The sequence below is a fragment of the Bombina bombina genome, chromosome 1, assembly GCF_027579735.1.
Source record: "Bombina bombina isolate aBomBom1 chromosome 1, aBomBom1.pri, whole genome shotgun sequence".
Classification (NCBI taxonomy): Eukaryota; Metazoa; Chordata; class Amphibia; order Anura; family Bombinatoridae; genus Bombina; species Bombina bombina.
Window position 1 is genome coordinate 1147682297 of NC_069499.1, and position 25571 is coordinate 1147707867.

Here is a 25571-nt window from a genome sequence, read left to right on the forward strand (position 1 = left end):
GTAAAAGGATAGACAGAGCAGATATTTGTCCTTTTAAGAAACTAGCTGACAATCCTTTCTCCAATCCTTCTTGGAGAAAAGACAATATCCTGGGAATCCTAAACTTACTCCATGAGTAACCCTTGGATTCACACCAACAAAGATATTTCCGCCATATCTTATGGTAGATTTTCCTGGTGACAGGCTTTCTAGCCTGAATCAGAGTATCTATAACTGACTCAGAGAAAGCACGCTTTGATAGAATTAAGCGTTCAATCTCCAAGCAGTCAGACGTAGAGAAACTAGATTTGGATGCTTGAACGGACCCTGTATTAGAAGATCCTGCCTCAGTGGCAGTGTCCATGGTGGGACAGATGACATGTCCACTAGGTCTGCATATAGCCCTCAGTTCCAGAATGTTAATCGGGAGAAGCGTTTCTTCCCGAGACCATAAGCCCTGAGCTTTCAGGGAGTCCCAGACCGCACTCCAGCCTAACAGACTGGCGTCGGTCGTTACAATGATCCACTCTGGCCTGCGGAAACATATTCCCTGAGACAGGTGATCCTGAGACAACCACCAGAGAAGAGAATCTCTGGTCTCCTGATCCAACTGAATTTGAGGAGACAAATCTGCATAATCCCCATTCCACTGTTTGAGCATGCATAGTTGCAGTGATCTGAGGTGTATCCGAGCAAAAGGGACTATGTCCATTGCTGCTACCATTAATCCGATTGTCTCCATGCACTGAGCCACAGATGGCCGGGGAATGGAATGAAGAACTCGGCAAGTAGTTAAGAGTTTTAACTTTCTGAACTCCGTCAGAAATATTTTTATTTCTACCGAGTCTATTAGAGTCCCTAGGAAGGGAACCCTTGTGAGAGGGGAAAGAGAACTCTTTTTTATGTTCACCTTCCACCCATGAGACCTCAGAAAGGTCAATACAATCTCCGTGTGAGACTTGGCTCTTTGGAAAGACGGCGCCTGAATTAAGATGTCTTCTAGGTAAGGCGCCACTGCTATGCCCCGCAGTCTTAGAACCGCCAGGAGGGACCCTAGCACCTTTGTGAAAATTCTGGGAGCAGTGGCTAAGCCGAAGGTAAGAGCCACAAACTGGTAATGCTTGTCCAGAAAAGCGAACCTGAGAAACTGGTGATGATCTTTGTGGATAGGAATGTGTAGGTATGCATCCTTTAGATCCACGGTAGTCATATATTGACCTTCCTGGATCATTGGTAAGATTGTCCAAATGGTTGCCATCTTGAATGATGGGACTCTGAGGAATCTGTTTAGAATTTTTAGATCCAGGATGGGTCTGAAAGTCCCCTCTTTTTTGTGAACCACAAACAGGTTTGAGTAAAAACCCAACCCTTGTTCCGCAATTGGAACTGGGTGGATCACTCCCATTGTATGTAGATCTTCTATACAGCGTAAAAACGCCTCTCTTTGTCTGATCTGTAGACAGACGAGAAATGTGGAACCTTCCCCTTGGAGGAGAGCCCTTGAATTCTAGAAGATATCCCTGGGATACAATATCTAATGCCCAAGGATCGTGTACATCTCTTGCCCAGGCCTGAGCGAAGGGAGAGAGTCTGCCCCCTACTAGATCCGGTCCCGGATCGGGGGCTACCCCTTCATGCTATCTTGGTGGCAGCTGCAGGCTTTTTGGCCTGTTTACCCTTATTCCAGCCCTGGTAAGGTTTCCAGGTTGCCTTGGGCTGTGAAGCGTTACCCTCTTGCTTTGCAGCCAGAGAGGATGAAGCGGGGCCGCTCCTGAAATTACGAAAGGAACGAAAATTAACTTTGTTCTTTGTCTTAAAGGACTTGTCCTGAGGGAGAGCATGGCCTTTTCCCCCGGTGATTTCTGAAATAATCTTTTTTAATTCAAGCCCGAAGAGGGTCTTTCCTTTGAAAGGGATGTTCAAAAGCTTGGATTTAGACGACACATCGGCCGACCATGACTTTAGACATAGCGCCCTGCGCGCCAAAATGGCGAAACCTGAATTTTTTGCCGCTAACTTAGCTATTTGGAAAGCGGCGTCAGTGATAAAAGAATTAGCTAGTTTTAGAGCCTTAATTCTATCCATAATTTCCTCATAAGAGGTCTCCGTCTGGAGTGAGTCTTCCAGCGCCTCAAACCAGAAAGCAGCTGCAGTAGTTACAGGGATAATGCAGGCAATAGGTTGGAGAAGAAAACCTTGTTGAACAAAAATTTTCTTAAGTAAACCCTCTAACTTCTTATCCATAGGGTCTTTAAAAGCACAACTGTCTTCAATTGGTATGGTTGTGCGTTTAGCAAGTGAAGAAACAGCCCCCTCCACCTTAGGGACCGTCTGCCACGAGTCCCGCACAGGGTCAGATATGGGGAACATTTTCTTAAAAACAGGAGGGGGAACAAAGGGAACACCTGGTCTATCCCACTCCCTAGTAACGATATCCGCAATCCTCTTAGGGACAGGAAACGCATCAGTGTAAACAGGGACCTCTAGGTACTTGTCCATTTTACATCATTTCTCTGATATTACTAAAGGGTCGCAGTCATCCAGAGTAGCTAATACCTCCCTGAGCAAAACGCGGAGGTGTTCTAGTTTAAATTTAAAAGCCAATGTATCTGAATCTGTCTGAGGAGGAACCCTTCCTGAATCAGAGACTTCTCCCTCAGACATCAAATCCCTCGCTCCCACTTCAGAGCGTTGTGAGGGTATATCGGATACGGCTACCAAAGCGTCAGAATGCTCATAATCTGTTCTTAAAACAGAGCTATCACGCTTTGCAGGTAACACGGGCAGTTTAGATAAGAAGGCTGTGAGAGAATTATCCATGACTGCCGCTAAGTCTTGTAATGTAAAAGGGTTAGACGCACTAGAGGTACTAGGCATCGCTTGAGCGGGCGTAACTGGTTGTGACACTTGAGGAGAGGTAGACGGGCTACCCTCGTTACCTTCAGTCTGAGAATCATCTTGGGCCACATTCTTAAGTGCAACAATATGATCTTTAAAGTGTATAGACATATCAGTACAAGTGGGACACATTCTGAGAGGGGGTTCCACCATGGCTTCTAAACACATTGAACAAGGATTTTCCTTGGTGTCAGACATGTTTAACAGACTAGTAGTATACACAAACAGGCTTGGAAATCACTTTAATCAAATAAAAAACACAATTTGAAAAAAACGTTACTGTGCCTTTAAGAGATAAAAAGAGCACACATTTTTGCAAAACAGTGAAAAATGCAGCAATCCTTTAGAAATTTTCACAGTATGTACCTAAAGCCTTAGTAAGATTGCACCACTAGTATCAAAATGATTAACCCCTTAATGCCCAAACCGGAGCAGCCTAAAGCCAACACCCGTTTAAAATGACTACAGCACCTTGCCACAGCCTTGCTGTGGCCCTACCTGTCCTTAGGGATCAGATTTGGGGGAATATAGCTCCTTTTAGGCCCTGAAACAGCAGCAGGACCCTCCATGTGAAGCAGCATGAACTTCTATGCAATTCTAACTGCGCATCTGAGGCGCAAAATTAGGCTCCTCCCACTCTACTCCGGAGCTGTGAGGCCTAAGAAATCACACCTAAGTGAATAAAAATTAGCCATGTGGGTAATACCCCAGAAAGAACCCCAAAGGACTTTCAAAGTGTCTTACAAACGATATTTTCCTTAGATGAACAATCGATTGCCCAGAATTAGCCAGCATAATTAGCCCTGTTATGTAAGCATACAATTCCTTACTAAGTCTGTGAACATAGCTTACCCTCCCCTCATGGGGATATTGTCAGTCTCTTCTAGCATTATCTCAGTCTTGTCTAGAAATAAATGACTGAACATACCTTATTGCAGACTACCCTGCAAACCGTTCCCCCCAACTGAAGTTTTCTGGTACTCCTCAGTCCTGTGTGTTAACAGCAGTGGATTTTAGTTACAACATGCTAAAATCATTTTCCTCTCAGCAGAAATCTTCATCACTTTTCTGCTACAGAGTAAATAGTACAAACCGGTACCATTTAAAATAACAAACTTTTGATTGAAGATAATAAAAACTACAATTCTAACACCACATTCACTTTACCCTCCCGAGAGAGACCCTAGTGCTTAGAGCCAGCAAAAAGAATGACTGGGGGGTGGAGCTAGAGGGGGAGCTATATGGACAGCTCTGCTGTGTGCACTCTTTGCCACTTCCTGTAGGGAAGGAGAATATCCCACAAGTAAAGGATGAATCCGTGGACTGGATACACCTTACAAGAGAAACCATGTTTAGAGGATAAACATTGACTTTTACCGACATTAAAGGGACAGTAAAGTCAAAATTAAGTGTACACGATTCAGATATAGCAATTTTAAACAATTTACTTTGATTATCAATTTTTTTTTGTTCTCTTGGTATCCCTTGTAGTAGAATAAACCTAGGTAGGCTTATATGAGCCTGCATGTGTCTTTAGCATTCTCCGGCAGTAGTGCACTCTTTGCCACTTCCTGTAAGGAAGGAGAATATCCCACAAGTAAAGGATGAATCCGTGGACTGGATACACCTTACAAGAGAAACCATGTTTAGAGGATAAACATTGACTTTTACCGACATTAAAGGGACAGTAAAGTCAAAATTAAGTGTACACGATTCAGATATAGCAATTTTAAACAATTTACTTTGATTATCAATTTTTTTTTGTTCTCTTGGTATCCCTTGTAGTAGAATAAACTTAGGTAGGCTTATATGAGCCTGCATGTGTCTTTAGCATTCTCCGGCAGTAGTGTTTGCAATTACGTATACGATTGATATAAACACTGTTGCAAACACTGCTGCCAGATGGGTAAAGACATGTACACATGCTCCTGAGCTCACCAAGGATTACTCTTTAACAAAGAATACCAACTAAGCAAAATGTATAAAAGAAGTACATTGGAAAGCTGTTTAAAATGTAATGTCCCGTCCAATCTTAAGTGTCCCTTTAAAGAGAAATATCATAACAGTAATGCAAAATGATGACCTTTTGTGATATCAGGAAATAATAATGAGCATGACATGCAGTATGGTATTTAGGTGGTTGCAGTAAGCTAATTACACTGAGGCAGTTGTAAAATTGAAAGTTGTTTAAAAGATAGATAATCCCTTTATTACCCGTTCCCCAGTTTTGCATAACCAACACTGTTATATTAATATACTTTTTACCTCTGATTACCTTGTATCTAAGCCTCTTTTGACAGCCCCTAATCACATGGCTATTATCTATTGACTTGCATTTTAGCCAATTAGTGGTGTGTTGTGCACAGCCCACGGGCGTGAGCACTATGTTATCTATATGGCCCACATGAACTAGCAGTCTCCTGTTGTGACAAGCTAATAAAAAAACATGTGATTAGAGGCTGTCTGTAGTGGCTTAGAAGCAGGCAGAAATTTAGAGGTTTAAATGTTATTAAAGTATATTAATATAAAAATGTTGGTTGTGCCATGCTGGGGAATGGGTAGTAAAGACATTATCTATCTTTTATAAAAATAAAAATTTTAGTGTTGACTGTCCCTTTAAAGGGACACTGAACCCAATTATTTTCTTTTGCAATTCAGAAAGAGCATGCAATTTTAAGCAACTTTCTAATTTACTCCTATTATCAATTTTTCTTCATTCTCTTGCTATCTTTATTTGAAAAAGAAGGCATCTAAGCTTTTTTTGGTTTCAGTACTCTGGACAGCACTTTTTTATTGGTGGATGAATTTATCCACCAATCAGCAAGGACAACCCAGGTTGTTCACCAAAAATGGGCCGGCATCTAAACTTACATTCATGCATTTCAAATAAAGATACCAAGAGAATGAAGAAAATTTGATGATAGGAGTAAATTAGAAAGTTGCTTAAAATTTCATGCTCAATCTCAAACACGAAAGAAAAAATTTGGGTACAGTGTCCCTTTAAGAAGGGCTGTGCATTATAGGGGAAGAAATTAAAAGAAAAAAAAATCACAATATTTCATCAAAAAAATCTTATTAATTTTATTAAAATATATTTTTTAAACATACATTTTTAATTTGATCAATATTAGATGCTAATTTAAAGACAAAGACATGTTCAGGCAAAATATACATCAAGTTACACCAAAAGACTCCAGTGACAATCTTGTAAGCCTAAAAAATATTAAATTACAAACAAACTAACGGCTAGATTTAGAGTTTTGTCGGTAAGGACCCGCGTAGCTAACGCTGGCTTTTTTCTGGCCGCACCATAAAAATAACTCTGGTATTGAGAGTCCACAGAATGGCTGCGTTAGGCTCCAAAAAAGGAGTGTAGAGCATATTTAACGCCGCTGCAACTCTCGATACCAGAGTTGCTTACGGACGCGGCCAGCCTCAAAAACGTGCTTGTGCACGATTCCCCCATGGGAAACAATGGGGCTGTTTGAGCTGAAAAAAAAACCTAACACCTGCAAAAAAGCCGCATTCAGCTCCTAACGCAGCCCCATTGTTTGCTATGGGGAAACACTTCCTACGTCTGCACCTAACACTCTAACATGTACCCCGAGTCTAAACACCCCTAACCTTACACTTATTAACCCCTAATCTGCCGCCCCCGCTATCGCTGACCCCTGCATATTATTATTAACCCCTAATTTGCCGCTCCGTAAACCGCCGCTACTTACATTATCCCTATGTACCCCTAATCTGCTGCCCCTAACACTGCCGACACCTATATTATATTTATTAACCCCTAATCTGCCCCCCACAACGTCGCCGACACCTGCCTACACTTATTAACCCCTAATCTGCCGACCGGACCTGAGCGCTACTATAATAAAGTTATTAACCCCTAATCCGCCTCACTAACCCTATAATAAATAGTATTAACCCCTAATCTGCCCTCCCTAACTTCAATTATTAACCCCTAATCTGCCGACTGGAGCTCACCGCTATTCTAATAAATGTATTAACCCCTAAAGCTAAGTCTAACTCTAACACTAACACCCCCCTAAATTAAATATAATTTACATCTAACGAAATTAATTATCTCTTATTAAATAAATTATTCCTATTTAAAGCTAAATACTTACCTGTAAAATAAATCCTAATATAGCTACACTATAAATTATAATTATATTATAGCTATTTTAGGATTAATATTTATTTTACAGGTAACTTTGTATTTATTTTAACCAGGTACAATAGCTATTAAATAGTTAAGAACTATTTAATAGCTACCTAGTTAAAATAATTACAAATTTACCTGTAAAATAAATCCTAACCTAAGTTACAATTAAACCTAACACTACACTATCAATAAATAAATTAAATAAAATACCTACAATTACCTATAATTAAACCTAACACTACACTATCATTAAATTAATTAAATAAAATACCTACAATTACCTACAATTAAACCTAACACTACACTATCAATACATTAATTAAATACAATACCTACGAATAACTACAATGAAATAAACTAACTAAAGTACAAAAAATAAAAAAGAACTAAAGTTACAAAAAATAAAAAAATATTTACAAACATAAGGAAAATCTTACAACAATTTTAAACTAATTACACCTACTCTAAGCCCCCTAATAAAATAACAAAGCCCCCCAAAATAAAAAATGCCCTACCCTATTCTAAATTACTAAATTTCAAAGCTCTTTTACCTTACCAGTCCTGAACAGGGCCCTTTGCGGGGCATGCCCCAAAGAATTCAGCTCTTTTGCCTGTAAAAAAAAAACGATCAGCCAATAGAATGCGAGCTCAATTTGATTGGCTGATTGGATCAGCCAATCGGATTGATCTTGATTCTGATTGGCTGATTCCATCAGCCAATCAGAATATTCCTACCTTAATTCCGATTGGCTGATAGAATCCTATCAGCCAATCGGAATTCGAGGGACGCCATCTTGGATGACGTCCCTTAAAGGAACCGTCATTCTTCAGTTGGACGTCGCCGGATGAAGATGGGTCCGCGGTGGAGGTCCTCAGGATGGAGCCGGTCCTCATCGGATGAAGATAGAAGATGCCGCTTGGAAGATGATGGTTGCCGGTCCGGATCTACTCTTCTTCCCGGATAGGATGAAGACTTTGGAGCCTCTTCTGGACCTCTTCAGCCGCCGGATGATGGATCGCCAGCCCCCGCTTGGGTTGGATGAAGATTTTGGAGCCAGGACGGATCGGTGAACCTGGTATGGTGAAGACAAGGTAGGATGATCTTCAGGGGCTTAGTGTTAGGTTTATTTAAGGGGGGTTTGGGTTAGATTAGGGGTATGTGGGTGGTGGATTGTAATGTTGGGGGGGGGGGTATTGTATGTTTTTTTTTACAGGCAAAAGAGCTGAATTCTTTGGGGCATGCCCCGCAAAGGGCCCTGTTCAGGGCTGGTAAGGTAAAAGAGCTTTGAACTTTAGTAATTTAGAATAGGGTAGGGCATTTTTTATTTTGGGGGGCTTTGTTATTTTATTAGGGGGCTTAGAGTAGGTGTAATTAGTTTAAAATTGTTGTAAGATTTGCTTATGTTTGTAAATATTTTTTTATTTTTTTGTAACTTAGTTCTTTTTTATTTTTTGTACTTTAGTTTATTTCATTGTAGTTATTTGTAGGTATTGTATTTAATTAATTTATTGATAGTGTAGTGTTAGGTTTAATTGTAGATAATTGAAGGTATTTTATTTAATTTATTTATTGATAGTGTAGTGTTAGGTTTAATTGTAACTTAGGTTAGGATTTATTTTACAGGTAAATTTGTAATTATTTTAACTAGGTAGCTATTAAATAGTTCTTAACTATGTAATAGCTATTGTACCTGGTTAAAATAAATACAAAGTTACCTGTAAAATAAATATAAATATAATTTATATTGTAGCTATATTAGGATTTATTTTACAGGTAAGTATTTAGCTTTAAATAGGAATAATTTATTTAATAAGAGTTAATTTATTTTGTTAGATAAAAATATTTAACTTGGGGGGGTGTTAGTGTTAGGGTTAGACTTAGCTTTAGGGGTTAATACATTTATTAGAATAGCGGTGAGCTCCGGTCGGCAGATTAGGGGTTAATGTTTGAAGTTAGGTGTCGGCGATGTTAGGGAGGGCAGATTAGGGGTTAATACTATTTATTATAGGGTTAGTGAGGCGGATTAGGGGTTAATAACTTTATTATAATAGCGGTGCGGTCCGGTCAGCAGATTAGGGGTTAATAAGTGTAGGCAGGTGGAGGCGACGTTGAGGGCGGCAGATTAGGGGTTAATAAATATAATATAGGGGTCGGTGGTGTTAGGGGCAGAAGATTAGGGGTACATAGCTATAATGTAGGTGGCGGCGCTTTGCGGTCGGCAGATTAGGGGTTAATTATTGTAGGTAGCTGGCGGCGACGTTGTGGGGGGCAGGTTAGGGGTTAATAAATATAATATAGGGGTCGGCGGTGTTAGGGGCAGCAGATTAGGGGTACATAAGTATAACGTAGGTGGCGGTCGGCAGATTAGGGGTTAAAAAAAATTAATTGAGTGTCGGCGATGTGGGGGGGCCTCGGTTTAGGGGTACATAGGTAGTTTATGGGTGTTAGTGTACTTTAGAGCACAGTAGTTAAGAGCTTTATAAACCGGCGTTAGCCCAGAAAGCTCTTAACTACTGACTTTTTTTCTGCGGCTGGAGTTTTGTCGTTAGAATTCTAACGCTCACTTCAGACACGACTCTAAATACCGGAGTTAGAAAGATCCCATTGAAAAGATAGGATACGCAAATGACGTAAGGGGATCTGCGGTATGGAAAAGTCGCGGCTGAAAAGTGAGCATTAGACCCTTTTTTTAATGACTCCAAATACCGGCGGTAGCCTAAAACCAGCGTTAGGAGCCTCTAACGCTGGTTTTCACGGCTACCGCCAAACTCCAAATCTAGGCCTAAGTTTACTGAAATTAGCTGCCTGTTGGTTACATTACCAGTATAATTCTTTCCACATTGGCCGTTTTCCTGGACAGTCAGTTATGAGTTGCACATGCAGCATGGTATGAAAGGAGGAACATGAGTAGTGCTGCATGTGTAAAGCTGTCCAGCAGCACTATTCATGTTTTTAAGTGCAGCACACCCTGCTGCATGTGTAAAGTGTGTAAAGCTGTCCAGCAACGCTATTCATGTTTCTAAGTAAGTGCAGCACACTCTGCTGCATGGTAAAGCTGTCTAGCAGCACTATTCATGTTTCTAAGTAAGTGCAGCACACTCTGATGCATGTGTAAGTGTGTAAAGCTGTCCAGCAGCACTATTCATGTTTCTAAGTAAGTGCAGCACACTCTGCTGCATGTGTGTGTAAAGCTGTCCAGCAGCACTATTCATGTTTCTAAGTAAGTGCAGCACACTCTGCTGCATGTGTGTGTAAAGCTGTCCAGCAGCACTATTCATGTTTCTAAGTAAGTGCAGCACACTCTGCTGCATGTGTAAGTGCATATAGCTGTCCAGCAGCACTAATCATGTTTCTAAGTAAGTGCAGCACACTCTGCTGCATGTGTAAGTGTGTAAAGCTGTCCAGCAGCACTATTCATGTTTCTAAGTAAGTGCAGCACACTCTGCTGCATGTGTAAGTGTGTAAAGCTGCCCAGCAGCACTATTCATGTTTCTAAGTAAGTGCAGCACACTCTGCTGCATGTGTAAGTGTGTAAAGCTGTCCAGCAGCACTATTCATGTTTCTAAGTAAGTGCAGCACACTCTGCCGCATGGTAAAGCTGTCCAGCAGCACTATTCATGTTTCTAAGTAAGTGCAGCACACTCTGCTGCATGTGTAAGTGTGTAAAGCTGCCCAGCAGCACTATTCATGTTTCTAAGTAAGTGCAGCACACTCTGCTGCATGTGTAAGTGTGTAAAGCTGTCCAGCAGCACTATTCATGTTTCTAAGTAAGTGCAGCACACTCTGCTGCATGTGTAAGTGTGTAAAGCTGCCCAGCAGCACTATTCATGTTTCTAAGTAAGTGCAGCACACTCTGCTGCATGTGTAAGTGTGTAAAGCTGTCCAGCAGCACTATTCATGTTTCTAAGTAAGTGCAGCCCACTCTGCTGCATGTGTAAGTGTGTAAAGCTGTCCAGCAGCACTATTCATGTTTCTAAGTAAGTGCAGCACACTCTGCTGCATGTGTGTGTAAAGCTGTCCAGCAGCACTATTCATGTTTCTAAGTAAGTGCAGCACACTCTGCTGCATGTGTAAGTGCATATAGCTGTCCAGCAGCACTAATCATGTTTCTAAGTAAGTGCAGCACACTCTGCTGCATGTGTAAGTGTGTAAAGCTGTCCAGCAGCACTATTCATGTTTCTAAGTAAGTGCAGCACACTCTGCCGCATGGTAAAGCTGTCCAGCAGCACTATTCATGTTTCTAAGTAAGTGCAGCACACTCTGCTGCATGTGTAAGTGTGTAAAGCTGCCCAGCAGCACTATTCATGTTTCTAAGTAAGTGCAGCACACTCTGCTGCATGTGTAAGTGTGTAAAGCTGTCCAGCAGCACTATTCATGTTTCTAAGTAAGTGCAGCACACTCTGCTGCATGTGTGTGTAAAGCTGTCCAGCAGCACTATTCATGTTTCTAAGTAAGTGCAGCACACTCTGCTGCATGTGTAAGTGCATATAGCTGTCCAGCAGCACTAATCATGTTTCTAAGTAAGTGCAGCACACTCTGCTGCATGTGTAAGTGTGTAAAGCTGTCCAGCAGCACTATTCATGTTTCTAAGTAAGTGCAGCACACTCTGCCGCATGGTAAAGCTGTCCAGCAGCACTATTCATGTTTCTAAGTAAGTGCAGCACACTCTGCTGCATGTGTAAGTGTGTAAAGCTGCCCAGCAGCACTATTCATGTTTCTAAGTAAGTGCAGCACACTCTGCTGCATGTGTAAGTGTGTAAAGCTGTCCAGCAGCACTATTCATGTTTCTAAGTAAGTGCAGCACACTCTGCTGCATGGTAAATCTGTCCAGCAGCACTATTCATGTTTCTAAGTAAGTGCAGCACACTCTGCTGCATGGTAAATCTGTCCAGCAGCACTATTCATGTTTCTAAGTAAGTGCAGCACACTCTGCTGCATGTGTAAGTGCGTATAGCTGTCCAGCAGCACTATTCATGTTTCTAAGTAAGTGCAGCACACTCTGCTGCATGGTAAAGCTGTCCAGCAGCACTATTCATGTTTCTAAGTAAGTGCAGCACACTCTGCTGCACGTGTAAGTGTGTAAAGCTGGCCAGGAAAACATGGTGAATGTTCAACCCTGGCCTACTTACAGTTTTATTTATGTATTTATTTATTGCTGGGACAACCAATTACAACATTTTTTGTTGAATTAGCAACTAGTAGCAGGCAACATACAGATTGCAGAGCAATAACTTTACTAAAACTAAAGAGGTAATGTGAGGTGACATAAGATCACTGATACTGAGGCGTTTATCATCCCTGCAGACAGACAGGTTTACAAGTAGTGAACCTGTTCGCCTGCAATCGCCACTTGCAATGTTTCATCACACTGTGAAACCAATTGCCCTAGATCAGGGAATGTCAAACATCCTGAACAAGCGAGTTTCAGGGTGATTGATATCGCCACTTCTCTGGTGGGGGAGAGGAAAGAAGAAGCAGTTTTTACTTCTTAAACATGTGGTAGCAGGCTCGCTTATAAATATACCCGAGTGTTCATTAACCTCTCTGATGGGGAACTTGTACCAGGCAGAAATACAGATTCTACAATTAGATATTAGTACATCAATATCAAAAACTTTACTGAAACTAGCTGGTTTACTGGTGTTAAAGGTTTTTTGCTAAGAAAACCAACATATGTTCCATTTCTGGTTTCAAGCATGAAAGGTGAAGTCACTATATTTCCTCCTGTGCTAAACACCCTCTCTGATGGTGAACTTGTAGCAGAAATACAAAGATACCTTTGTGCAAGCTACTTCAATGGACTGTTGAATACAAAATAACTGCACAACCAGCTAGTGCAAAATAAAAAGACAATGCAATAACACTCTGAATTTCAAATGAGCCATATATTTTTGTTCTGACAAATTTCAAAATTTCTTCCATAACCCACCCCTAGGTATCATGTGACAGCCACTAGCAAATCAACGATTCATGTTAAGTGGGAGCTGGTGCCTCAGAGAGTGTACAGAATATAACTGAAGTAAACTTGAAAGATCTTTTAGTTGTTTGTTTTTTTTAAACTGTATGCTCTATCTGAATCATGTCATTTTAAATTTTGACTTTAATATTCCTTTAACAAATTGTCTCATTACCAAAGATAACTTAGTAATCTTTGTTCAGGTTGATAAAACTTAAAAGCCACCCTTTGTCTTTGGGGTCGTTTCAATGGCTGTGTATTTACTTCATATATCTTGTTTTGTGTACTTCCTGTTACAGCTGAGTCAGTTGATTTAGTTGTAATTGATTGCCATATCATCTCTAGGTGTAATACCGAGGAAGGGTAAAGACCGCGCTACACTAGCCAGGCATTGGTTCCTGGGGCAAGTCAGGAACATTGCTGCGATGGCTGGCTGAATTGGTGGTCACACTATCCCTGGAAGTTAAGTGACAGAGGAGACTCAGGGCCTCACTAAGAAGCATTCAGCTTAGTGTAGCCAGCAGTTATGTATGTGCTGTTCTACATCTTCAGCAGCTTCCTGTATGTGCGCTAGAATACTGTTAATTAAGAATTCTTTGTAGGAGGTGACCCTTGTATCTTTTTTACCAAGTTTGAATTGGAGATGTTAAAAAGTAATTTCTGTCTCCCTTTAAGTGCTTGGTTATTTCATATGGAGACCCTAGCAATCTTATTCCCAGCCTGCTTCTCTGGTTTTGACCCTGACAAGTTCTTTGTCACATGTTTAAACCCTATATGAATTGTTACCTGAGGACTGACCTAGTAGCTAAAGATCTTTGGAACTGTACCCTGGTTTATCAGTTAGTTTTTCCCTACCATTGTGAGACACGGCTTCTGAGGGATAATCTGGTACTGACTTGACTTTTTTAACCTCTACTTTTCTGATCTACCTGAGTATACAACCTACTCAGAGTAACTTCCAGATCAACTCAGCTTGGTGCCTGCAACTCATCTGCTTCAGTGGTTTTAGCCATCAACTCAGGTAATTGTTGAATTACCTTATAATAGGTTTTTCCAGTTTCTTCATTGCCAATATACATTCTCGTATGTTACCTTTATAATCACACCTAATGCCAATGTATCACTTTCTTGTGTACCCCGAACCATATAGGGCCCCTTATGCTATATTATTAATTTTCTTTGATGGCATCTCCTGATATTTAGTTTTATCTTTGTTCACCTCTGGAGTAATTAGATGGATCTAAGTTAGTATGTAATGTATTCACTAATAATAACAGCTGGTGTGACATCAGTGGTTTGGTGAAGAGTTTTTATATACAGCTGAAAAAATTTCTAATAGTTTTAAATTTGTTTTTCCTTCCCCTTTGATAAACCTATTTAATATCTGAACAAACCATACCGCTTAACTATTAGGGGCAGGATAATATAGAGTAGTTGGTTTATACTTTATTCAGTTTTTATTTAGATAATCTTGAAATTCTTTAGTCAAAAACTAAAAACCTTTGTCTGTAACTATAGTTTGTGGTAATCCAAAATCAGTTTCATGGTTTGTAAGGAATTTATTGTATCTTTGGCTGAAGTCCTTGACATGGCTACAACCTCTGACCATTAAAAGTGTGCATCTACCACTACTTAGTAGCTTATTTTGTCTATTGAACCTGCCACATAGTTGGCTTTATTGATCCTTCTGAGCCTGTGTACATCCAATACATGCAGCAACATCATTTTTAATGTCTTTGGTCTATGCCACAACATATATCCTCTTGCATTCTTTCATCCTCACCTTTACTGTTATTACTGCTTTAAGGGCATATGTATATATGCTGTGTGCCAAGCACACAGGTATAATAAAAACTGAGAAGGCAAATACAAGTGTACAGCGCTACACCAAAATAGTCAAGGCCAAGTTTCCCCAAATCTAATAACATCCAAAAAGTAAAAATTTGCCTTGAATGCACGAAGTTAAAAAACCTTGCCAAACGCTGTAAAATTAGGGGAATATTTAAATATGTATAAAATATCCAAGAGTGACCCAATTTAGAAGTACTGCTATGTATCCCAATGTTACAAACATCTAAAATAAATTTATATTTCGCAATCAAATCCAACATACAAATAAGCACAACATAAAAACAACTTTAAATGAAAAAGTCCTTTAGCCCTTTATCATGAAGAGTTAGACTCCAATAGTTCCAAGTGGGCGCTTGTATGAACAGAAACTCAAATCAGGTGCAGTGCTGATCGCCCTTAAGTAAAAAACATCAGTACTCCCTCTCAAAGAAGCTAATGCTCCTCCAGGCAATCCCTCCTAGGATGGCAGTGATCGAACAAGTGTTACTAGCAAAGGCATTCTATCAGCTTTCTGATCCATAGCTTACATAGTACATGCAGCTGTTGGCAGGTGCAATGTATGAACGTGGTTACAGTGGCGATGTTCAGCATATGTACATATGTCCCTAAGTATCTCTTTAAATTGCAAAAGATAGACACCTAATATATACGAGTCTAGGTGCAAAAGAAAGGGAAGTCAGCACTCTTATCATTTTATATAATTTATTATATGTATGTAGTAGAAATTAAAATGAAGAATCTCCTGTCATTACAGCAACACCCATATTGTTAAGTGTATAGTGCAAATAATACATAAGTGCTTAAACAATAATATACAACATTGTAAAAGAGACACGTCTGATGTCCAGAAGAATTGTAAAGCATGCAACACCCTGCTGAACCAAACCAAAGTAATTTGAGTGATGCCTAATTACTTGCTAGATGCTTCACCGTCTATTAACATGGATGTCTTTTCTGCAGTTTACTAATAAGTGTTACTAACACCAGAACAAATAAGCTTTGAAATTGATTATTATACCATCTGCTTGGCTTTGCAACAGTATTTATGCCATCTCTGTGATTACGGTTATTTATTGCATGCATAGATCCCCTAGTGTACCTGGCTAGACATGTCCTATTATATATATATATAGGGTTTGGTTCAGCAGGGTGTTTCATGCTTTACAATTCTTCTGGACATCAGACGTGTATCTTTTACAATGTTGTATATTATTGTTTAAGCACTATGCACTTAAAGATATGGGTGTTGCTGTAATGACAGGATAATCTTCATTTTCATTTCTATTATACATATAATAAATTATATAAAATTATAAAAGAGTGCTGAATTCCCTTTCTTTTGCACCTAGGCTCGTATATCTTAAAATCATAAAAAAGTTCCTCTAGATCTCACTGTAATGGTTACCTTCAAGCACACTCAAACAAAAAACGTTATCCCCTCAGACACGTTCAGGTTATATAAAATTTAGATAAGGTTGTAGAGAGTTGCGCCCATAAATTCCAGGGCTGAAGGTAGAAGATAATCCAATATAGTATAATTGTATTTATACCCACAATATTTCTCAAAATAAAATAAATTTAAAAAATGATTTAAGATTGTATATACACACTTAATCACCTGATATAATATAAAAAAATTAATTTATTTTATATTATAAGTGCATTGAGAAAATATGTATTCCTAAAAACAAAAACATCCAATTGTAGGTATGGGAAACAGCACCTGTATTCTTTTGTCCTGTGGCAAGGAATAGGACTAGCCAGGTCCCAATGTACTCTTGAACAAAATGGATTTCCAACCTCCAGGGTATAATAAAAAGACCTTTATTTTTCTTTCACAGGGTCCATAAACAAACAACAACGTTTCAAAGCACTTACTGGTTCTTAATCATGTCTCAATGTTTTTTTTTTGTTTAAAAACAAAAACATATCATCTTGATAAAGGCATCGGTACGATGCTGAAACGCGTAGATTTGAAGGAAGTCTGAGACTGTGGAATTGTGCTAACAAACAGCTGATACGAGTTCAGCTGAATCCCGGATAAAGAAAAGTTTTTTTACTACAGAGCGGCTGATCGGTACTGACAGCAGGAACCATATTTGAAAAAGCCGACACAAATTCAGCTAAAGGACAGACTACGGAACTCCTTTTGCACTTTCCAAGATACCCGGTTACGAATAAGGGGTAAGCTCAATACGGTAATATACCTCAGATTGCACCTAAGTGGATAAAAGCAACTGATGAACGAACCATCACATGTAAGAGCCCCCTGACACGTTAACTGTGCGGTTAGAAAGTTGCACAAACTAAGAGCCTTAAACGCCTAATAAAAGTTTACAAAATTGGCGATACTTAAGATCAATATATTGAACGCTACTGAAATAAGTTTTAAAAGCGTACACTGAAGCATTGTGGATTACAATAAATTACCTATATACTGGATTGAAATTTGAATTCAATACTTGCAAGCTGATTGGCTATTCTATTGTCACAGACTGTTAGAGCTTATTAACGGCTGGAAAAGCCTTTTCCGTGTTAAGACACTTCATAGCAAACCGATTGCGGTAAATAGATGAACTTACACTGAATCTATTAAGGATATTCAATATATTAAAAGCCCTGGAATAATACAATAAGTATCTAACTCTAAACAAACAACTGAATTGTTGCAACTTTGCATTAACATTTTTTGAGACTTGGATACAATTTGAAATATTCCAATATTATAAATTTAGATAGTTGTGGCCACAACTCAAAATCTTTTGGCTCGTATATCTTAGGTGTCTATCTTTTGCAATTTAAAGAAATATAGTGTTTTTGGGTCTGCGCCACTATGAGTAAATAATTCGCTCTTTTGAATTCCTAGATACATATTATAAATTAAAATTAGCAAGCAAGCTCAACACATATGTCCCTAAGTATACTGTATAATTATTAAATTCAAAATATTTCAGATTTAACAAGCACATCCCTTTAAATGCACAACCTACAAGTCTAAATGCTTTCCTAAATCTTTCTATTATTTTCTATTTATCCCTGTTAAGAGATAGAGAAAACCATTGTTTCGTTTTCACTAACAGACTTTTTTTTTTTTTTTTTTTTTTTTTTTTAAAAAGGACATGAAACCCACAATTTTTGTTTCATCTGTCAGATAAGAGTATACCATTTTAAATAACTTTATAATTTACTTATATTATCAATTCTGCTTCATTCTCTTGGTATCCTTTATTGAAGTAGCAGCAATGTGCTACTGGGATCTAGTTGTAGATATCAGTAAGCCAATGACCACAGGCTTATATGTGGAGCCACCAATCAGCAGCTACTTCCCAGCTCTGAGCCTAAATAGGTATGATTTCCAACAAGGGATACCAAAAGAACAAAGCAAATTAAATAGAAGTAAATTGGAAAGTTGTGTAAAACTGTATACTCTATCTGATTAATGAAAAAAAGTGGGGTTTCATGCCCTTCATTTATTTAATTTTATAATCAAGATTTTATTAAAGAGCAACATAAACCGATGCCTATCTTTGATATCCTTCCTCTTGCATCTAATGCTCAAGAATGTCTCCTTACTAACCCTTACAATTGTAGGGATCCTATCTGGAGTATGTTGCCTTTGGGCTATGCACCAAGCCCTTTTGAAAAAAAATTATTTAAAGGAACAGTCTACACCAGAATTTTTATTGTTTAAAAAGATAGATAATCTCTTTATTACCCCCCCATTCCCCAGTTTTGCATAACCAGCACAGTTATATTAATATATGTTTTACCTCTGTAATTACCTTGTATCTAAGTATCTGCAGACTGCCCCCCTATCTCAGTACTTTTGTCAGACATGCCGGTTAGCCAATCAGTGCAAACTCCTAAATAACTCCACAGGAGTGAGCACAATGTTATCTATATGACACACATGCACTAGTACTGTCTAACTGTGAAAAACTTTCAAAATGCTCTGAGCTAAGAGGCGGTTTTAAATGGTTTAGAAATCAGTTTGACCCTACCTAGGTTTAGCTTTTCAAAAATACTACCAAGGGAACTAAGCCAATGTGATGATAAAAGTACATTGGAAAGCCGTTTAAAATTGCATGCCATATCTAAATCATGAAAGTTTAATTTTGACTAGACTGTCCCTTTAAGTTTCATCTAAAAAATCACCTCCTCAAAGAGGCATTCACATAGTTTTGTGTCAAAGTGCTTGAAGGCACATTTTAATTAATTAATGAAACAAATAATGCAGCATTGCACTTAATACTTACCATCCATTAAAGGAACATTTAAGTCAACATTAAACTTTCACAATTCAGATAGAGCACACAATTTTAAACAATTTTCCAAATCACTTAAAATGTGCACAATCTTTTTATATGCACACTTTTTGAGGCACCAGCTCTTACTGAGCATGTGCAAGATTCACAGGGTATATACGTATATGCATTTTGTGATTGACTGATAGCTGTCACATGATGAATTAGGAAGGAAAATGTAACTAACTTTGACAGGTCAGAAAAAAAAACAAATCTACTACTCATTGATTTTTTATTGTCCTTTTATTAAGCATTTTTTGAATATGCTATTCTACTGTGTTTAGTGGTCATTTAATGATAAAGATAACCACCACTGCTTTACTGGTTGAGAGGTACACAACTAAACAAGTATGGCAAGAAAACATTGGGTTATTGAGGACAGGAAAATGAGTTTAAAAAAATAAATAAAATAATAATAACTAAAATACATAGTGAAAAGCTTTTTTAGATTAGGCAAAGTAGACTATGATGTATAAATATTGATGGTAACTCTCCCCTTTTTAAAAAACAGATATGGAATGTTAGTGATATTTTAGATGAAGTTTAATTAATCAGTTATAATGAAGATGCGCTATAACTTACTTTTTAATATAGATATGAAATTTGAATACCCACTTCAAAAGTCAATTTTTCTGTGCGCTAAAGTTTGAACTGTTCTCCAATCAGCACTCTCCCAATACGGCACTTTTGTTATAACTATAGCGCTTATTGGAGAACAATTCAAACCATTAGCTCATAAAAAAATTTACTTTTGAAGTGGGCAGCAGAGCTATAGCAAAATACGCTAAAACTCTGCAAGTGTACTTACCAAATAACATACATATATCTGTAGTGCTGCCCCATATAGAAAACCTCCTAATTTTCGGTTGATAGTAATTACCTACCGATGTGTCAAGCATTTCCACCTTTGTACTCACCGTTGCTGAAGCATTGGCCTGAAAACGCTTCAACTGTTGCAGTCGCATGTATTCTAAACGAACCCTTTTTTTCCAGCATATCAGTGCCTTGGTATACTGTGGGTTTGGAGGCTCCATTGTGCTGCTGATTTAAACAAACAATGTTAAGAAAATAAACTATGCTACATTGGTAAACATATATTACATATATTTTTTATTTAAATATCTCTTATATTAGGACTTTATGCTTGCGTCCTTGCACACATATTTATCACCTAGACAAGTGGCCCTGGTGCATAGAAAAATGCCCTAGTTCTACTCCTAACAATGGGAGGAGTTGCAGGACTGACTGTCTCCCCTGGCACAGTTGTGTGTTACTTCCACCTGGCTGTCGTTCACATGGTAGCTAGGCTCATTGTACGGACAATGCTGAATAAGTAAAGGCACATCTAAAATGGCTATGTACACCTCTTCCCATGGAACATCTGCAAAATGAGCTGTGTGGAAAGCATGTATTAACTGCTCCATGGGTGTCACTAAACAGATGACTACTTGGTTTAAATAAATTTGTTAAAGTTTGCTTATTACCACTACTGAACAGTATGTGACTGGTAATCCAGTCAGGAACACAATATGTTTGTAGCTACTGATCACCAGCCATGACTTGATCAAGATAGATTCAGCAGAGCCACTGATGTGGTAAAATAACTGTTTAAACAGAACTATTTACATATTTCTGCAAATTAACTTTCATTTTCTAAAAGTGTCTGATAAAAAAAAATCAATAATGATCTGTGCAGGTAACTCAAAAAGCACAGAAATGTATGTTTAAAGGGATAGGACAATTTAAATTTAACTTGCATGATTTAGATAGAGCATCTAATGTTAAGATATATTTTAAATTAATTTGTATTTTCAAATGTACTTTTTTCTCTTGGTATCCGTTGTTGAAAATGAATATGTACATATCCTTCACTACTGGGAGGTAGTTGGTGATTGGTGACTGCACATATTTGTCTGTTGTAAATGGCTCACCAGATGTGTTCAGCTAGCTCCCAATAATGTACTGCTGCACTTCAACAAAGTATAACAAGACGAGTAAGCAAATTTGATATAGTAGTTAATAAGAAAGTTGTTTAAAATTGTATCTTTATCTGAATCCTGAAAGAAGAATTTGTGGTTTAAAATTTGTGCAAAAAGATTTAAAAAAATAAAAAATAAAAAAATAACAAACAGCTTTCATGGTGCATCTGGAGCATTTAAGAGAATTTTTCAGAACCACCTGGTCTATCCAACCAGTCTGTTTTCCTGTGTTAACATAATAAAACCTGTTTTGGCCTTAGTTTCTGTGCTACATTTGTTTTAATCCAATACCTATGCAAACATTTTTGATAGTCATAAGTATTGGGTCAGGAAAGGGCTGTCTTTTGCACCCTGTTTTATAGTACATCTAGCAACATATAAAGTCATTAGGTCTCACATATAAAATATAACAAAAGTCAATGTTTCTTGGCATTCCAAAGACAAACTCTGTCTTAGTAAAAATAGAACACACTGTGTTAAGCAAACTTACCTTGTAGAACGTTCTACACTTGCACAAAGCTTTACTCTGTGCAGCAAAAAGCTGCAGAAAAAGAGAGTATGGCTGCACACTCAATGCATCCTGTGACTGGCTCTATCCTGAGTATGGAAAAAACCAACATGAGTGAGAAAACAGCCTTAATAGAGCACAACAAAGAATCTGTTTTTATTTAGCAAAAATATAACATGTAAAGTGTTTTATGTATGTTAAAATATTTTTTTTTCTTTTGAAGATGTGAGACATTAAAGGGATACTAAACACAATTTTTTTTCTTTTATGATTCGGATAGAGCAGGCAATTTTAAGCAGCTTTCTAATTTACTCCTAGTATCTGTTTTTCTTCGTTTTCTTGGTATCTTTATTTGAAAAAGCAGGAATGAAAGCTTAGAAGCCATCCCATTTTTGGTTCAGCACCCTGGATAGCGCTTGCTGATTAGTGGCTACATTGAAATAAAGATACCAAGAGAATGAAGAAAAAATGATAATAGGAGTTAAATAGAAAGTTGCTTAAAACTGCATGCTCTATCCAAATGATGAAAGAAAACATTTTAATTTAATATCCCTTTAATCCTAATATATGTCCCTTTTTAATCAAGGCTTGACAAATGCTATAGTCACTACACCTCTGCAATTGACACTTACCAATGTACGCTTACTTTTATAATAAGTGGTAAAATAGAGGTTAAAGTGCCATAAAACAGTTTGAGTTATGTGCATATTCTAAAAGGTTCAACTGAGATAAAACAGCGAGTGGGGAAAAAAAAAAAAGCTTATAGGTATTTTAATAAATTTTCCAAAAATCTGCAAAATTACTTACACTTTAGAGTTAACAAGTGACCCCTTTATCAGTATCTTACTCTAAACCCTGAGAGGATATGAAACAAAGTGTGCACATAAGGGTAATTACCTATGCAAGTAGGGGGGGGGGTGAGGAGGGACATCCGATATTGCTATTGTTTGTTGCCAAGAGGCTAGCTTGTTTCATGAGGATAATGTTGCATGCTTTGTGAAAGCTTCAGCATTATACTGTCATGTGACTGTGCCACTTACCGTGCATAAGTGCATTCTGCCATAGCTATGGCCTGTATAGCACCTTCCATATATGGAAATGTCCAGGGGGGACAAAACTATGCCTGAATTAAAGGGGTTAATGAGGGTTAAAAGAAACAAACCATTTTTCATTTAAGCTTTGGCTGCATTACATATTTAGAAACTTATGTTATTTCATACAGTTTTATGTCCCTTTTTAATGGGTCATAATAGTCGAAAAATTACATGCTTTAATTTGTTAGAACACGTAATTTTAAGACTGGCAAACCAGCATTACTATGTGTATTGCCCCCACAAAGAGTAACTAGCACTCCTGATGGATCAGCGGAAGTTTCTGCTCAGAACCACCAGTGCTCTGCGGGTCCTGAGCGGTACTACTACTTTTTGTTTCACTTCTTTGCATGGATTAAACACATAGTAGTGCAGGAACTCTAATCTTAAAATTACATAGTTAGAGTATGTAATTTTTCCACTAGTATAGCCATTTAAAGTGATTGTAAGCGTTACCATTTATTAAAAAAAAAAAGATCTGGAATGTTAGTGATACTTTACATTGAGTTTAATGCTTCAGTTGTAATGAACGTGAGCTTTAACTTACTTTTAAATACAGATATGAAATTCACATACCCTGTGCTCTGCTGCCAACTTCAATGGTTAATTTTTCTGTGAGTTGTAATGAAAATGCACTATAACTTACTTTTTAATATAGATATGAAATTTTAATACCCCTTGCCCCGCCATCAACTTCAAAAGTCAATTTTTCTGTGAGCTAACGTCCTGAATTGTTCTCCAATCATTACTCTAGCTATAACAAAGAGTGTCATATTGGGAGAGCGCTGACTGGACAACAATACAAAACCGTTAGCTCACAGAAAAATTGACTTTTGAAGTAGACGACGGGGCGAGGGGAATTAGAATTTCATATCTACATTAAAAAGTAAGTTATAGCGCATCTTCCTTACAACTGATTAATTAAACCCCATCTAAAATATCACTAACATTCCGGATCTGTTTTTATAAAGAGGAGCGTTTACTATAACTTTACGGGTGGCAACAGCGCTTGAGTACATACCTCTCCGGTAAGAGGTTATTGCAGAGCATTATGAAGAAGTAGTGCACACTTTTTGGTTTCTTCCTTTTACTATTGGTTTCTCCCTTCTATCAAAATCTGCAAACAATTAATAGAAGAAAAAGCAACACAATAATTAAAGCATATAAATTTTTTTAAAAAAAATATTAATACACTTCTGATAAAATCTCAAGAAATAAAAATTAAATATACAACTTTATCAATAAATTATATGCATATTTAAATATTCATAAAAAACTAGAATGTATCTTCTTCTATAAAACAAAATAGGTTTTATATATATATATATATATATATATATATATATATATATATATATATATATATCTACACATATACATACACACATGATAAGTGCTAATTCACTAGATATCAAATCAAGCAGTCAAGTGAATCAGGAAAAATACATACTGATAACCACCATGGGTCTGATTAGCTAATGTAGTGATGACCAAGTGGGGACTGATGGGCCCCATGCGACCCTCCATCACCTGCCCATCACTCTTCAACTCTGTCGCAGCAAATGAGTTAAATTAGCGAGAGCGGGCGGTGGCTTTCGGTAGCAGCTTACAAACCCTGTAGTACAGAATGCGCCCCGACTATGTGAGAGGGTTGTGACCGCTATGTGAGTGTGGAATATTAGGTAGACAAGACTCTTCTTTTACAGTAAGGTAAACAGGCTTGATGACCGCTATGCGAGAGTGGAGTATTAGGTAGACTTAGGCTCTTTCGCAATGAAGGTAAACATAAACAGACTAAGAGCACTAGGACCTTGGATGGCTAGAGTCAGGCTCAGCAGCAGCAATATTGGCCACCTTAGGGGCGGAGAGGATGTAGCTAGATCTTCTTAACTGGTCGAGAAGAGTGTAGGGAGGAGAAAGAGGAGGGCCCAAGGACTATGAGTAGACCGTAGACGGGGACCAATTTTTACTCAGAGTCACTCAGAACTGACCTTATTGTTGTTATGTGTGGGTCAGTACTGTAGAGTGGTCCTTAGGTGGGCAAACATTCCTAAAATCTACTTTACATATGATGGCTACTAAAATCAGACATATGTAAAAGCGACACAGAACAGACGCTGCATAGGGCCAGTAGGCCCTCCTTGTTTAATAGAGTAACGAATGCGATGCAGCCGTCCTCGGTTCTTTTGCTGCTCATTCTAGGTGTTTTCTCCTGATTGTTTCTTTTTCTATCCAACAGTTCTCTTTATCCCCTATCACTTGTCACGTTACCCTATTCAAAACGTCCATTTTCCCTTTGGCAGCATTTGAAGTGGGTGTTTCCTTCCACCCTCCCGTTAGACTTGTGGTACACCCTCCCCCCTTAGCTGATAACGAAGGTTTTAGTCAGGCGTACTGTATGGCTATGCCCGAGGTTGCACAAAACCCCACACACGCAGAGAGGCGAATTCACTTCTTGCTTGACTTCCCCGGTTATGTGCTTGTAACGTTAAGACCCCATTGCAAAAGTGAATAGTTCGCGTCGTAATGTTTTGATGAAGTCATGGATGCTCGAGTGAAATCTCGTTGTCTCGCGAGTTTTCTAGCAGACTCTCTCTTTGGCAGGGGGGCTAAAGTTGGGTAATTTCCATCTAAAGGGGAGGAGAGTCCACGGCTTCATTCATTACTGTTGGGAATTAAGAACCTGGCCACCAGGAGAAGGCAAAGACACCCCAGCCACCCAATTCCCTCATCCCCCAGTCAGTCATTATTTGCCTTTCCTCACAGGAGGATGGCAGAGGAGTGCCAGAGTTTCGGAGTAGTCTCTTATGGAGGGTAGTACTGTTTGCATTGG

At 38.4% G+C, this 25571-nt stretch overlaps 1 protein-coding gene across 6 annotated transcripts in view; it reads right to left on the minus strand.

Moving 5' to 3' along the window:
• Positions 1-25297, minus strand: part of EZH1 (enhancer of zeste 1 polycomb repressive complex 2 subunit) — a 485968-nt gene extending 460671 nt beyond the window's left edge. Inside the window, exons 1-4 of one of the 6 annotated variants that reach the window (XM_053699426.1) lie at positions 24730-25297; positions 23760-23855; positions 21630-21736; positions 20078-20201 (exon numbers count right to left, since the gene is read on the minus strand). In XM_053699426.1, the coding sequence (XP_053555401.1) occupies positions 20078-20194 (117 nt within the window). In that variant the 5' untranslated portion in view covers positions 20195-20201; positions 21630-21736; positions 23760-23855; positions 24730-25297. Of the gene's footprint in view, positions 1-20077; positions 20202-21629; positions 21737-23759; positions 23856-24188 lie in introns of all 6 variants that reach the window. The other 5 variants (XM_053699434.1, XM_053699415.1, XM_053699400.1 and 2 more) reach the window with 5 other exon arrangements.
• Positions 25298-25571: the final 274 nt, after the last annotated feature.